General features: G+C 50.8%; 1 protein-coding gene and 1 non-coding gene across 3 annotated transcripts in view; one reads left to right on the top strand and one right to left on the bottom strand.

The window, feature by feature from the left end:
- TRNAW-CCA overlaps nucleotides 1-28 on the bottom strand; it is a 72-nt gene extending 44 nt beyond the window's left edge. Inside the window, exon 1 of the tRNA in view lies at nucleotides 1-28. This exon is cut by the window's left edge and continues 44 nt beyond it. This is a non-coding gene — a tRNA (tRNA-Trp).
- A 3,598-nt stretch (nucleotides 29-3,626) lies between these two features.
- Nucleotides 3,627-11,474, top strand: ATP5MF (ATP synthase membrane subunit f). 2 transcript variants are annotated; one of them, XM_010375773.2, is made up of 4 exons: nucleotides 3,627-3,712; nucleotides 9,469-9,576; nucleotides 10,396-10,512; nucleotides 11,306-11,474. In XM_010375773.2, exons 1-4 carry the CDS (start codon nucleotides 3,700-3,702, stop codon nucleotides 11,332-11,334), a joined length of 267 nt encoding a protein of 88 aa, XP_010374075.1. In that variant the 5' UTR covers nucleotides 3,627-3,699; the 3' UTR covers nucleotides 11,335-11,474. The 2 variants fall into 2 exon arrangements, with proteins under 2 accessions (XP_010374075.1, XP_010374076.1); XM_010375774.2 differs by lacking the exon at nucleotides 10,396-10,512.
- Nucleotides 11,475-11,840: the final 366 nt, after the last annotated feature.

Here is an 11,840-nt window from a genome sequence, read left to right on the forward strand (position 1 = left end):
AGACGCGCTACCGTTGCGCCACGAGGTCTTAGAAGTGTAAGTTTTTTGTGCTTTAGATGGACCCTATTTCAGCAGTTGTCAGGTGTAGCGACCAGTATAGTTTTTTTTTTTACTATCCTTTTATTATGGTTTGGGATTGACTAAGAGTTCTTTCCCTTTTGTAATGCAGCTATTCGGAGGGAAGTGTAAAAGTAAACGAAACAGCATAGAAATAGATGCCACCACGGGGTTCGGAAATAATCCTCTTCTCATTAGGGAAAATTCACCTCCCTCAGGCTATGGAGTCTCCTAAGGAGAAACGTATGGGAAGCCACAGTGGAAAATGAGAAAGCGCAGTTTAGCAAGAAGGTTGGGGAGGGGTTGTGAGGGATTCGGATTGTCTTCTCCCCAGCCCTCTGCATGGGAAACACTAAGAATTTGCACATGAGTCCGATCAACCAAAGTGTATTATGTTCAGGCCGGGCGCGGTGGTTTACGCCTGTAATCCCAGCACTTTGGGTGGCCAAGGCTAGGCAGATCACCTGAGGCCAGGAGTTCGAGACCAGCCTGGCCAACATGGTGACTCCCCATCTCTACTAAAAATATAAAAATTAGCCAGGCGTGGCGGCGGGCGCCTGTAATCCCAATTACTCGGGACGCAGGAGAATCGCTTGAACCCAGGAGGCGGAGGTACAGTGAGCCGAGATCGTGCCATTGCACTCCAGCCTGGGCCACAGAGCTAGACTCCGCCTCAAAAAAAAAAAAAAAAAAGTATATTTGGAATAATCTGCTCCCTCCAACCCACCCCCACCTTCCCTGAAACAACCCCAGTTCGTTAACTAAAACCTTGGCATTTATAGGTATACCATCACAGCTCCTGCGCCCTCAGCCCTTCCATCTGGCCCAGGGGATCCGGCATCGCGTCGCTTCCCTCCGGCCTCTTCCCAGGGCCTCCCAGGATTCCAGTGTGCGGATCCTGGGCTCTGGCAGCTCCTGCGTCCCCGCGAGTGTCCAGTGCCGGCGTGGGGAAAAGACGGGGTCGCAGGTGCCACCGGCCACTCCTGACTTTCGCTGCTCCCCTGCACGGCCCACGAAACAGCGGCCCCCTCGGCTTCCCCTCTCACAGCCCTCAAGTCCATCAGCACCCGGAGGCTGCTTCTTCCCGGACACAGTGCAGTCAGGTCTCTTCGGTCCCTCGTAGTCTTCCAGGTCCCCTTCTCGCACCTCCGCAGAAGGCGCGCGCTGCCCGCCCTCTACGCCCTCCCCTCCCAGAACAGACCTTAAATCAGACCCGCAGGCCAGACTTGGCACCGCTGAGTCAAACAAAGCGTAGTAGCCCAGTGAAACTTACGATTCCCTAGGTGGACCAGGAAGGTCCCCAGCCCGGATTCCTGCCCCACGGAGGACCTGACACCTGGGGTCCAGTAGACCCCATCCCTGATCCCTCCTGCGGGGCCATCTGCCCCAGCTCCGGGGAGTGGGAGTTACATAGGTCCTCGGGCAATGGGCAGGGTTTTCCCTGGGGGTTCAGTTGCTTAGGGACGCAGCCCAAGGCGGGTTATAAACTCCTAAGACTACATTATACCTGCATTATACCGTGGATGGTCAACACGCACCGCACCGCAAGGAGCAAGTGAAATAAACTTTTGAAGACAGAGTTCAAGGGCGCATGGAACCGTTAAGAACACTCCGACTGCGCTACACTACTATATTCGCCGGGGTTTCTTTGTTTGGAGACAAGTTCTCACTCCATCGCCCAGGCTGCAATGCTGTGGCCCCATCTCTGCTCACTGCAACCTCCGCCTCCCAGGTTTAAGCAATTCTCCTGCCTCAGCCTCTGGAGTAGCTGGAATGACGGGCGCACATCACCAAGCTTGGCTACTTTTTGTATTTTTAGCAGAGATGAGGTTTCACCATGTTGACCAGGCTGGTCTTGAACTCCTGACCTCAGGTGATCTGTGCACCTTGGCCTCCCAAAGTGCTGGGATTACAGGCGTGAACCACCGCGGCCAGCCTGGTTTTTTGTTTGTTTGTTTTGTTTTGTTTTTCCCAGACGGAGTCTCGCTCTTTCCCCCAAGCTGGAGGGCAGTGGCTTGACCTCCGCTAACTGCAACCTTCAGCTCCTGGGTTCAAGCGATTTTCCTGCCTCAGCCTCCCAAGTAGCTGGGATTACAGCACCTGCCACCACGCTCAGCTAATTTTTTTCCTATTTTCACCATGTTGGCCAGGCTGGTTTTAAACTCCTGACCTCAAGTAATCCACCCACCTCTGCCTCCCAAAGTGCTAGGATTACATGCGTGAACCACCACACCCGTTTTTTTTTTTTTTTTTTTTTTTTTTTAACCATTTTTAATTCCCACTGGAGATGCTGGCCATGCTTCCACACACCTATAATTGTATATGTGAGTGGGAGAAGGGGAGCAGACATGGACCAACCCCACAATGGCACCTCTGAAACAAGAAATGTAGCAGAATGAACTGAACGAAGGTGGTGGTGACTGCAAGACCTGCTCTCGAGGCTGTTTTAAAAATCGGAGGCCCGGCGGGCAGTGTCTCACGCTTGTAATCCCAGCACTTTGGGAGGCCGAAGTGGGCGGATCACGAGGTCAGGAGTTCCAGATGAGTCTGGCTAACATAATGAAACCTCGTATCTATTAAAAATACCAAAAATAGCCGGGTGTGGTGGTGCGCGCCAGTAATCCCAGCTACTCTGGAGGTTGAGGCAGGAGAATCGCTTGAACCTGGGAGGCAGAGGTTGTGGTGAGCAGAGGTCACACCATTGCACTCCAGCCTGGGCAACGGACCAACACTCTGTGTAATAAACAAATAAATAAATAAATAAATAAGTAAAATAAAATAAATCAAAATTGAAGTAGGCCGGGCAGTGTGGTTCATGCCGGCAATTCCAGTACTTTGGAAGGGGAGGTGGGAGGAACGCTCGAGACCTGGAGTTTAAGGCCAGTCTGGGCAACATAGAGAGATCTCTTCTCTACAAAATATAATTAGCTGGGCATGGTGGTGTGTACCTGTACTTCCAGCTACTTCGGAGGTGGAGGAAGAACGCTTGAGGCCAGGAGTTCAAGACCAAACTGAGCAAAATTGAGAGCCTCTACTCCCACTCCCCACCACACTGTTTCCACCAAAAAAAAAAAAAAAGAAAAAGAAAAAAGAAAAAGCTGGGACTGGTGGTGTGCGCCTGTAGTCCTAGCTACTTGGGAGGCTGAGGTGGGTGGATTGCTTGACCCTGGGAGTTCGAGGCTGTAGTTAGCCGTGATCGAGCCTCTGTCTGAAAAGTAAAAAATAAAAATAAAAATAGACGGGGCTTGGTGGCTCACGCCTGTAATCCCAGCACTTTGGGAGGCCGAGGCGGGGCGGGGGGAGATCACGTGAGGCCAGGAGTTCGAGACCAGCCTAGCCAACATGGTGAAACCCTGTCTCTACTAAAAATACAAAAATTAGCCTGCCGTGCTGGTGCATGCCTGTTGTCCCTTTTAAGTTGGGGGACCAGGCTGAGACGCCCCCTCTCTCTAACTGCAGGACCCTCGGATTTTTGCTCTCCAGGCACCTCGCCCTTCGCTTCATGGCCCTCTAGTAGTTCCAGGGTGTGCGCACTTGTGACCTGCTTCCCGTGAGCCTCTGCTCTACGCTCCCGGATGGAGCGTGCATTTCCTACCCCGCCGCCCTAGCGCGGCCAGGCACAGCGGACACCAGGACTCCAAGATGGCGTCAGTCGGTGAGTGTCAGGGTCCGGGTAAGGCTGCTTGGATGCCGTGGTGGAAATAGGAGCCAGGGTCCACGCTCCAAAGCCGCACTGGGACAGAAGGAACCTGCGGAGCTGCCTGCTCTTCGCTCGGGGACTTCGCCACGACCTCGAGGCGCGCGAGACCCTACTTCAGGGTCTTACGCTGCCCGACTCCCTTCCGCCCGCCCAGCCGCGCCTTCCTGCTGCCCACGGCCCGCGCCAACTGGGTTAGGCGTGGAGGGTGAAGGCAGCTGGGGCACGCGCTTCTGGGCCTGGGAATGCGCCGCCTTGGGCCTTGCGTCCCTCTTTCCACTAAGAAATAGCCGCTTCCCTCTCCCGCTGCGACCGCGCTTGAATGGTACGCGTAGCTTCTGCCCTTCTTTCCAAAGCTTACCCTTAATGTTCCAGTGGGAGCTCAGGACTAGGACTGTGCCTGATACCATGTAAGGTTCGATGCATATGTGTTGAATAGGCTCAGAGAAGTGGGGTGACCTGTTCAAGGTCACAACTCGTGAGAGGGTTGAGCTGGTATTCAAACCTGAGGCTTCGTGGTAAATGAGCTTTATTCTCTAGGACAGGCTTATGACCAGCAGGCTTTTCAGTGACACCTATATGTAAATCGCTACATTCATCCAGCTGTGCACACTCATGATTTTTGTTTGTGTGTTTCTGAAATAGGGCTAAACCGTGTTTTAGTCCTAGATGCTCCATAGTAGCCTTGTCAGCCAGTCCTTGTTGGGAAAGTCGATCCCATTTTACAGATGAGGAAAATAAACGTTCGGGATGTGGTGTGGCCTCTCTGAGGTCACACAGCCTGATAGTGGCAGAGTTTTTATTAACCCATGTGTGTCTTAGCTCAGTTTCTGTATTTTTCTTTATTATTATTATTTTTTTGAGACGGAGTTTCGCTCTTGTTGCCCAGGGTGGAGTGCAGTGATGCGATCTTGGCTCACTGCAACCTGAGTTCAAGCGATTCTCCAGCCTCAGCCTCCGGAGTAGCTGGGATTACAGGCGCCGGACACCATGGGCGGCTAATTTTTGTGTTTTTAGTACAGACGGGGTTTCACCATGTTGGCCAGGCTGGTCTCGAACTGCTGACCTCAGGTGATCCACCTACCTTGGCCTCCCAAAGTGCTGGGATTACAGGTGTGAGCCACCGTGTCCACCTGGCCCAGTTTCTGTATTCTTTTTTTTTTTTTTGGACATGGAGTCTGGCTCTGCCGCCCAGGCTGGAGTGAGTGCAGTGGCTGATCTCAGCTCACTGCAACCTCTGCCTCCCTGGTTCAAGTGATTCTGCTGCCTCAGCCTCCCTGATTCACCTGCCTCGGCCTCCCAAAGTGTTGGGATTACAGGCGTGAGCCACCGCACCTGACCTCTGTTTTTTTTTTTTTTTTTTTGAGACGGAGTCGTGCTTTGTTGCCCAGGCTGGAGTGCAGTGGCATGATGTCTAGCTGGATGTACAGGCGCACACCACCACACCTGGCTAATTCTTGTATTTTTAGTAGAGACGGGGTTTCACCATGTTAGTGAGGCTAGTTTCGAGCCCCTGACTCCAGCCGGCCTCTGTATTCTTAATCTCAACCTGGAGAAAAGAAGAGGGGTTCAGAAAAGATGAGAGGGAAGCTGTTTTCCCTTCAGTAAAATGGGCATATTCGTCATACATGGTAGTTGTGTTAAGGAGACAACCTGTGAAAAGCGAACACTGGGGCATTGTGTCTAAACATAGGGCTGTGGTCAAGAGCTCTGGACTAAGGATCAATCCATTTAGTACATGAAAGACATTTGGAACACTGCCTGGCCCACAGTGAGTACTCAGTTGGTGTGAGCTGGTCATCCCAGCCTTTACTTTGTGACCATAAGGCAGGGTCATGTCATGTGCCTGGCCTATTCAGCATCACCCCAGTGAAGAAATTGGAGTCCATGTCTCTTAGGTACTGTATTGATGATCTTTTAGGTGGTGTCTGTCACCAGAGTACAAAGACAGTATTTCACGAGCACATAAAGTGAGTTGAAATATGAATTAGCAGCAGTAGATAAGATCAGAAGTTGGCAAACTATGGCCAGTGAGTTGGATTTCCTGTGGCCTGTTTTTGTCTGGCCATGAGCTCAGAATGTTTTTTTTGTTTGTTTTTGTTTTTATTTTTTATTTTCATTTATTTATTTTTTGAGATGGAGTCTTGCTTTTGTTGCCCAGGCTGGAGTGCAATGGCATGATCTCGGCTCACTGCAACCTCCACCTCCCAGGTTCAAGCGATTCTCCTGCCTCAGCCTCCCAAGTAGCTGGGATTACAGGTGCCCGCCACCATACCCTACTAATTTTTGTGTTTTTAGTAGAGATGGGGTTTTGCCATGTTGGCTAGGCTGGTCGCCTCGGCCTCCCACAGTGCTGATATTACAGACATGAGCCACCACGCTGGGCCCAGAATGGTTTTTTGTTTTTATTTTATTCATTTCTTTATTATAGAGATGGGGTCTCAAACTCCTGGCCTCAAGCGATCCTCCCATCTCGGCCAAAGTGTTGGGATTGCTGGCGTAAGCCACTGCATTAGGCCGTTTTCTGTTTTTAAAAAGATTGTTTAAAAATAAAATAGACTGTGCTATGGAGACCTTATGTGGCTTGCAAAGCCTAAAATCTTTCTTCTCTGGACAACCCCCAGGCTGGACTTAGCACTCAGGAGAGACTTGTCATTTCCATGTGGCTTCATAGTAATGAACAGTATGCTTCCTCTCAAGGATCTGTGGTTGTTCTACAACCATTACTGAGAATCTGTCATATACCAGGAAGTGGGGATATTCCCACCTTCAGGTAGCTCATAATCAGGCAGAAAGGTGGTAATAGTTCTCATTTACATAGTACCTAGGGCCAAGTACCAAGGATTTCACAAAGGAGGAAACTGAGAAGGAGTAGTACCTTGCTCAAGGGCACACACCTACAAAATGGCACTAAACCCAGAAACTTGACCCCAGCGTCTGCTCTGCCCCTGAACTCTACTGGGTCTCTTTATGTGAGCCAGTGATTGCAGTTGGAAGCTTCAGTGCTGCAGAGGAGTGGGTGTGTGTAGAGTGGGGGTGGGAATTTGAATAGGGCAACCAAGGACTGAGGCCTTCCTCTGCCTTCCAGTAAAAGAGAAATTCGTGGAATAAGTATAGATGCATCTCAGATGAACTGGATAGTCACTTGCAGTGGTGCGATCTCTGCTCACTGCAACCTCTACCTCCCAGGTTTAAGCAATTCTGCCTCAGCCTCCCAAGTAACTGGGACTACAGGCATGTGCCACCATGCCCAGCTAATTTTTGTATTTTTAGTAGAAACGAGGTTTCACTGTGTTGGCCAGGCTGGTCTTGAACTCCTGATCTCATGATCTGCCTGCCTTGGCCTCCCACAGTGCTGGGATTACAGGCGTGAGCCACTGCACCTGGCCAAATGTATTAGGTTTGCTTTTTTTTTGTTTTGTTTTGTTTTTTGAGACAGAGTCTCGCTCTGTTGCCCAGGCTGGAGTGCAGTAGTAGCAGGATCTCTGTTCACTGCAAGCTCCACCTCCCAGGTTCACACCATTCTCCTGCCTCAGCCTCCCGAGTAGCTGGGACTACAGGCACCTGCCACCACGCCCAGCTAATTTTTTTGTTTTTTTTAAAGTAGCGATGAGGTTTCACCATGTTAGCCAGGACGGTCTTCGATTTCCTGACCTGGTGGTCCTCCTGCCTCGGCCTCCCAAAGTGCTGAGATTATAGGTGTGAGCCACCACGCCCGGCCCCAAATGTGTTAGTTTTAAGGAAACACCCTTGTCTTCATAATACAGAAATAGAACTAGGGAGAAAAACAAGTTGTGAATTGTTGGCTTTTTTCTCCTTTGATGTGCCAGACTCCATGCCAGTCCCTGAACATGGTTACAAGATGCAGAATATGCCTGCATAGTTTATGTGAATGTGAAGAAATGGCTTCACTGGATCAGGAAGTGAGTTTTCTGGCCTGGTGCGGTGGCTCACGCCTGTAATCCCAGCACTTTTGGAGGCTGAGGCGGGCGGATTGCCTGAGGTCAGGAGTTCGAGACCAGCCTGGCCAACATGGTGAAACCCCATCTCTACTAAAAATACAAAAATTAGCTGTGTGTCATGGCTCATGCCTGTAGTCCCTGCTACTCAGGAGGCTGAGGCAGGAGAATGGCTAGAAACAGGAGGTGGAGGTTGCAGTAAGCCAAGATTGTGCCACTGCTCTCCAGCCTGGGCAAGTACAGTGGCGTGATCTCATGGTGCAGTTTCACTGTGTTGGCCAGGCTGGTCTCAAACTCCTGACGTCAAGTGATCTGCCTGCCTTGGCCTCCCAAAGTGCTGGGATTACAGGTGTGAACCACTGTGCCCGGCCTCCCTCAGCAGACTCTTGAGGCTGGTCCTGACAGAGCCTTAGTCTTTCCTTTGATCCCAAAATGGAGAAGAAACCCTTGGAATGATTTACTCTGGCTCCTCTTGTGGTTATCTTTGAGAAGGCACCGTGGTCCTAGACTCTTTGCCCTCAATAGGACACCTGCTAAAAGCTTTTTAAAACTGATCATTAGCTGGGTGTGGTGGCACACACCTGTAGTCCCAGCTGTTCAGGAGATTGAGGCAGGAGGATCACTTCAGTCCAGGAAGCTCAGTGAGGCTGCAGTGAGCTGCGATCACACCTGTGCATATCCACTGCACTCCAGCCTGGGTAATGGAGCGAGACCCTGTCTCAAAAATAAATAAATAAATAAATAAATAAATAAAATCTTTGCAGGGAGAACAGGGGAGACCATTCCTTCCTTAAGTGCATCTCCTTGACACCCACAGGCCCACCCACTCCCTGACCCTCCGTAGTCTCCTCCTGGGCCCAAATGTGAGGACAGTGCAGTGTCAGCCAGGAATTCTTCTCATTCCTTGTTCTCAGACTCCCATTAGAATATGGTCTGGGGCCGTTCAGTCATTTGGAGTGGTTTTTCCTAAGTCAGTTGACTTCTCGGAATGTGTAATCTCTTATTTTTATCTCTGGAAATGGTTGGCGTCCGTGGTCCCAGGATGCTGGAGGTGGAAATTCCTTGGGTTTCTTTCATTATACTTGCTCAGGCTGGCCCATCTGGGGAGGCTGGCAGCTGTGTGAACCCAGGCGCTTCTTGAAGCCCTTCCCTAGTAAACAAGTGCATCAAGTCTGAGTGAGACACTTGGGGCCACCGTCGTGCCGCTCGCCTTCCACATCCCCTCTGGTACGTTCTCCAGGCACACATCCCCAGGGTTGGACAGGGCACTCTCATATTGGCTTCATTGACGTGGGGGGCCAGTTCTGCCCCCACGTTGTGTGTGTGACCTTGGTCACGTGGCCCAACCTCTCTGAGTCCATCCCCCTCCCCTCCTGTAAGATAAAGGCATGAACTGCTTGTTGTGAAGATGAAATAAGCTAATAATGTCAAGTAAATGTTAGCTTTGCAGTAGTCTTTCCTATCCTCCACGTTACTACTTTCCTTGAGACCCTTTTCTGGAGTTACTCCCAGCAAGCTGTTACTCAGACGTCCTGTTGGTTAATAAAGCCGACGCTGTAGCAGTTCTGCTATTGTATGGACTCAGGCTTAAAATAGTGGGCTTGATGTGACGTATTTCTTTGTAATATTATGTATGTGCAGCCTCTGTGTAATTGCATTATGCACCTTTATTGCATAGTTGAAGTAGTGGCAGGATGCCATGTGTGTTACTGGGAGATTGTTCAGTGGGTATTTTTTCTCACTCTTCCGTTTCAGTACCAGTGAAGGACAAGAAACTTCTAGAGGTCAAACTGGGGGAGCTGCCAAGCTGGATCTTGATGCGGGACTTCAGCCCTAGTGGCATTCTCGGAGCATTTCAAAGAGGTCAGAGCCTTGTGGATGTGTGTAAATGAAAGCAAATCTCTAGGTCTTCAGGTCTCTTTTTGCCATGAATTAATTTGGGCGACGAAGGTCTTGTTGTCCGAAAGCAGTAAGTTATATAGAGGAGGACAGGGAGGGGTGGCTAGGCCTTGGACCTTCATGGTTGATTGGCGCTTTCAAAGGCTGGCTCTGAGATATTGCAGCCAAGAACGTGTTTCCTATTGCTTGGAATCAGTATGTCTGCCTCTTAGAGAAATCCTAAGACTTCTTTAAGAGGAAAATGAATTGGAACCGTAGTGGGCATTAGTCTATAATATGATGCTCACCTCCCTGCCAGAACTTCCAGGACAAATATTTGAAATGGCCTATCTTGGCTGGGTGCAGTGGCTCATGCCTGTAATCCCAGCACTTCGGGAAGCCAAGGCGGGGGGATTGCTTGAGCCAAGTTTTAGACCAGCCTAGGCAATGTGGAGAGACCCCATCTCTATAAAAAAATCACACAAGAAAAATTAGCTGGGTGTGGTGGTGCATGCCTGTAGTCCCAGCTACTCAGGAGGCTACACGATCAAGGCCAAAGGGGAGAGGTGGAATCCAGGTGGGCCTAGTTCAGGAGCTGGTATGTGCTTATAGTTTAGGCTATGGGGATTGGAGACCTTACTGGCATTTGTGCTTGTCACCTTTATCAGCCAGTGAATGCAGGGCGAGGGGCTTAAACAGCCAGAGCAGGACTGGGTCCCTGAATGTCAGCTAGACTCAACTGTATGCTCAACTTCACTGAAATGTGAAGCCCAGCAGGGCAGTGAGCGCCTCTTGCATTTGCAGGTTACTACCGGTACTACAACAAGTACATTAACGTGAGGAAAGGGAGCATCTCGGGGATTACCATGGTGCTGGCATGCTATGTGCTCTTCAACTACTGCATTTCCTACAAGCATCTCAGTGAGTGCCTCTGCGGCATCTTGCCTTCAGTTTCCCAAGAGAGGGTGGTGGTGACTGATTTCATTAGAGACAGCAGCCCACCTTCTTCCGAGGCTGAGAGACCTTTAGTAAATCCCTTATGTTTCCACTTAAAAGAATTGGAGGGACCTGTCAGAGTACAGTATGTGGGATATTGTTTGAGAAAATTGTGACAAAGAGAACACAGGAAAATCACGATGAAGCCAGGATAAAGAGAATACTTAGAAGCATTCTTTAAAATACAGCAGGGTCTGTGAAAATTTGGCTCGATCTTCCTAGTAGCCAATGCAGAAAGAGAAATGAGTTGAGTGGGATAATCTGGTACCCCAGAAAAGCAGGGCTGTTCTGGCTTTGAGGCTCGAGAGGAGCTTGTCTGGTGGGAGATTGGCAGGAAGTGTTGCTGACGTCCTCTGACTAGGCTGTTTCTGACAGTGTCGTGTACACCCCCCACCCCCACCTCACTCCCACTCTGCTGCACCAGGGCGGTGCTGCCTCTGAGGGACGGGTTCTCAGGGCTGTTTGTCTGAGCAGGTGTTCCCTCTGTTCCTTCTGGAAAGAAAGCAGCTGGCCAGGTGGCAGGTTGGCTCCTGAGGTGTCTTTGTGCCCCCCCCCCCCCCCAGGTCTGCTGATTCTGCAGACACCGGCAGGCGGGTCGTGGGTCATCTCTGAAGGGAATTCTCAGGAAGGCTTTGTGTGATCTCAGCCTGCTTCCTATCATGCTGTGCCTTCACTGTAACCTTGTAAGATACTTACCATCTTGCCTTCCTGACTTCAGAGCACGAGCGGCTCCGCAAATACCACTGAAGAGGACATGCTCTGCACCACCCCCCGACCCCAGGACCTTGGCCTGAGCCCCTCCGTGAGGAACACAATCTCGATCGTTGCTGAATCCTTTCATGTCCTAATGGGAATTAACCTCCAAATAAAAGATGACTGGTACGTGTGCTGCTTGCCTGCTGTAGCCATTGTCCCATGCTCCAGGGGCTCCTGGGGCACAAGGTGGGGGGAGGTTGTCTTTCCTGGGGCATTGACCTGTGATGGGGCATTGACCTGTGAAGGCCTTTGTGGACTTCCCAGACCACCACTCAGGTTGTCCCAGCTCCCTGGAGGGCAGGGTGTCATCCAGACCTTCCTGCAGCAACAGTGCCGAAGTCTGTCCCCTGCCATGAGTGCTATGGACAGGTGCATTCGCAGACACTCTGGCCTTTAGTTGGCTGGCCCTTTAACACAAAGGCCTGTGTGTGCCTGAGAGTACCAGACCCCACCCCAGCTGTCCTGTGGCTCTAGGCAGGGGATTTTTAGACGGCCGG

Source organism: Rhinopithecus roxellana, chromosome 6 (genome assembly GCF_007565055.1).
Source record: "Rhinopithecus roxellana isolate Shanxi Qingling chromosome 6, ASM756505v1, whole genome shotgun sequence".
Classification (NCBI taxonomy): domain Eukaryota; kingdom Metazoa; phylum Chordata; class Mammalia; order Primates; family Cercopithecidae; genus Rhinopithecus; species Rhinopithecus roxellana.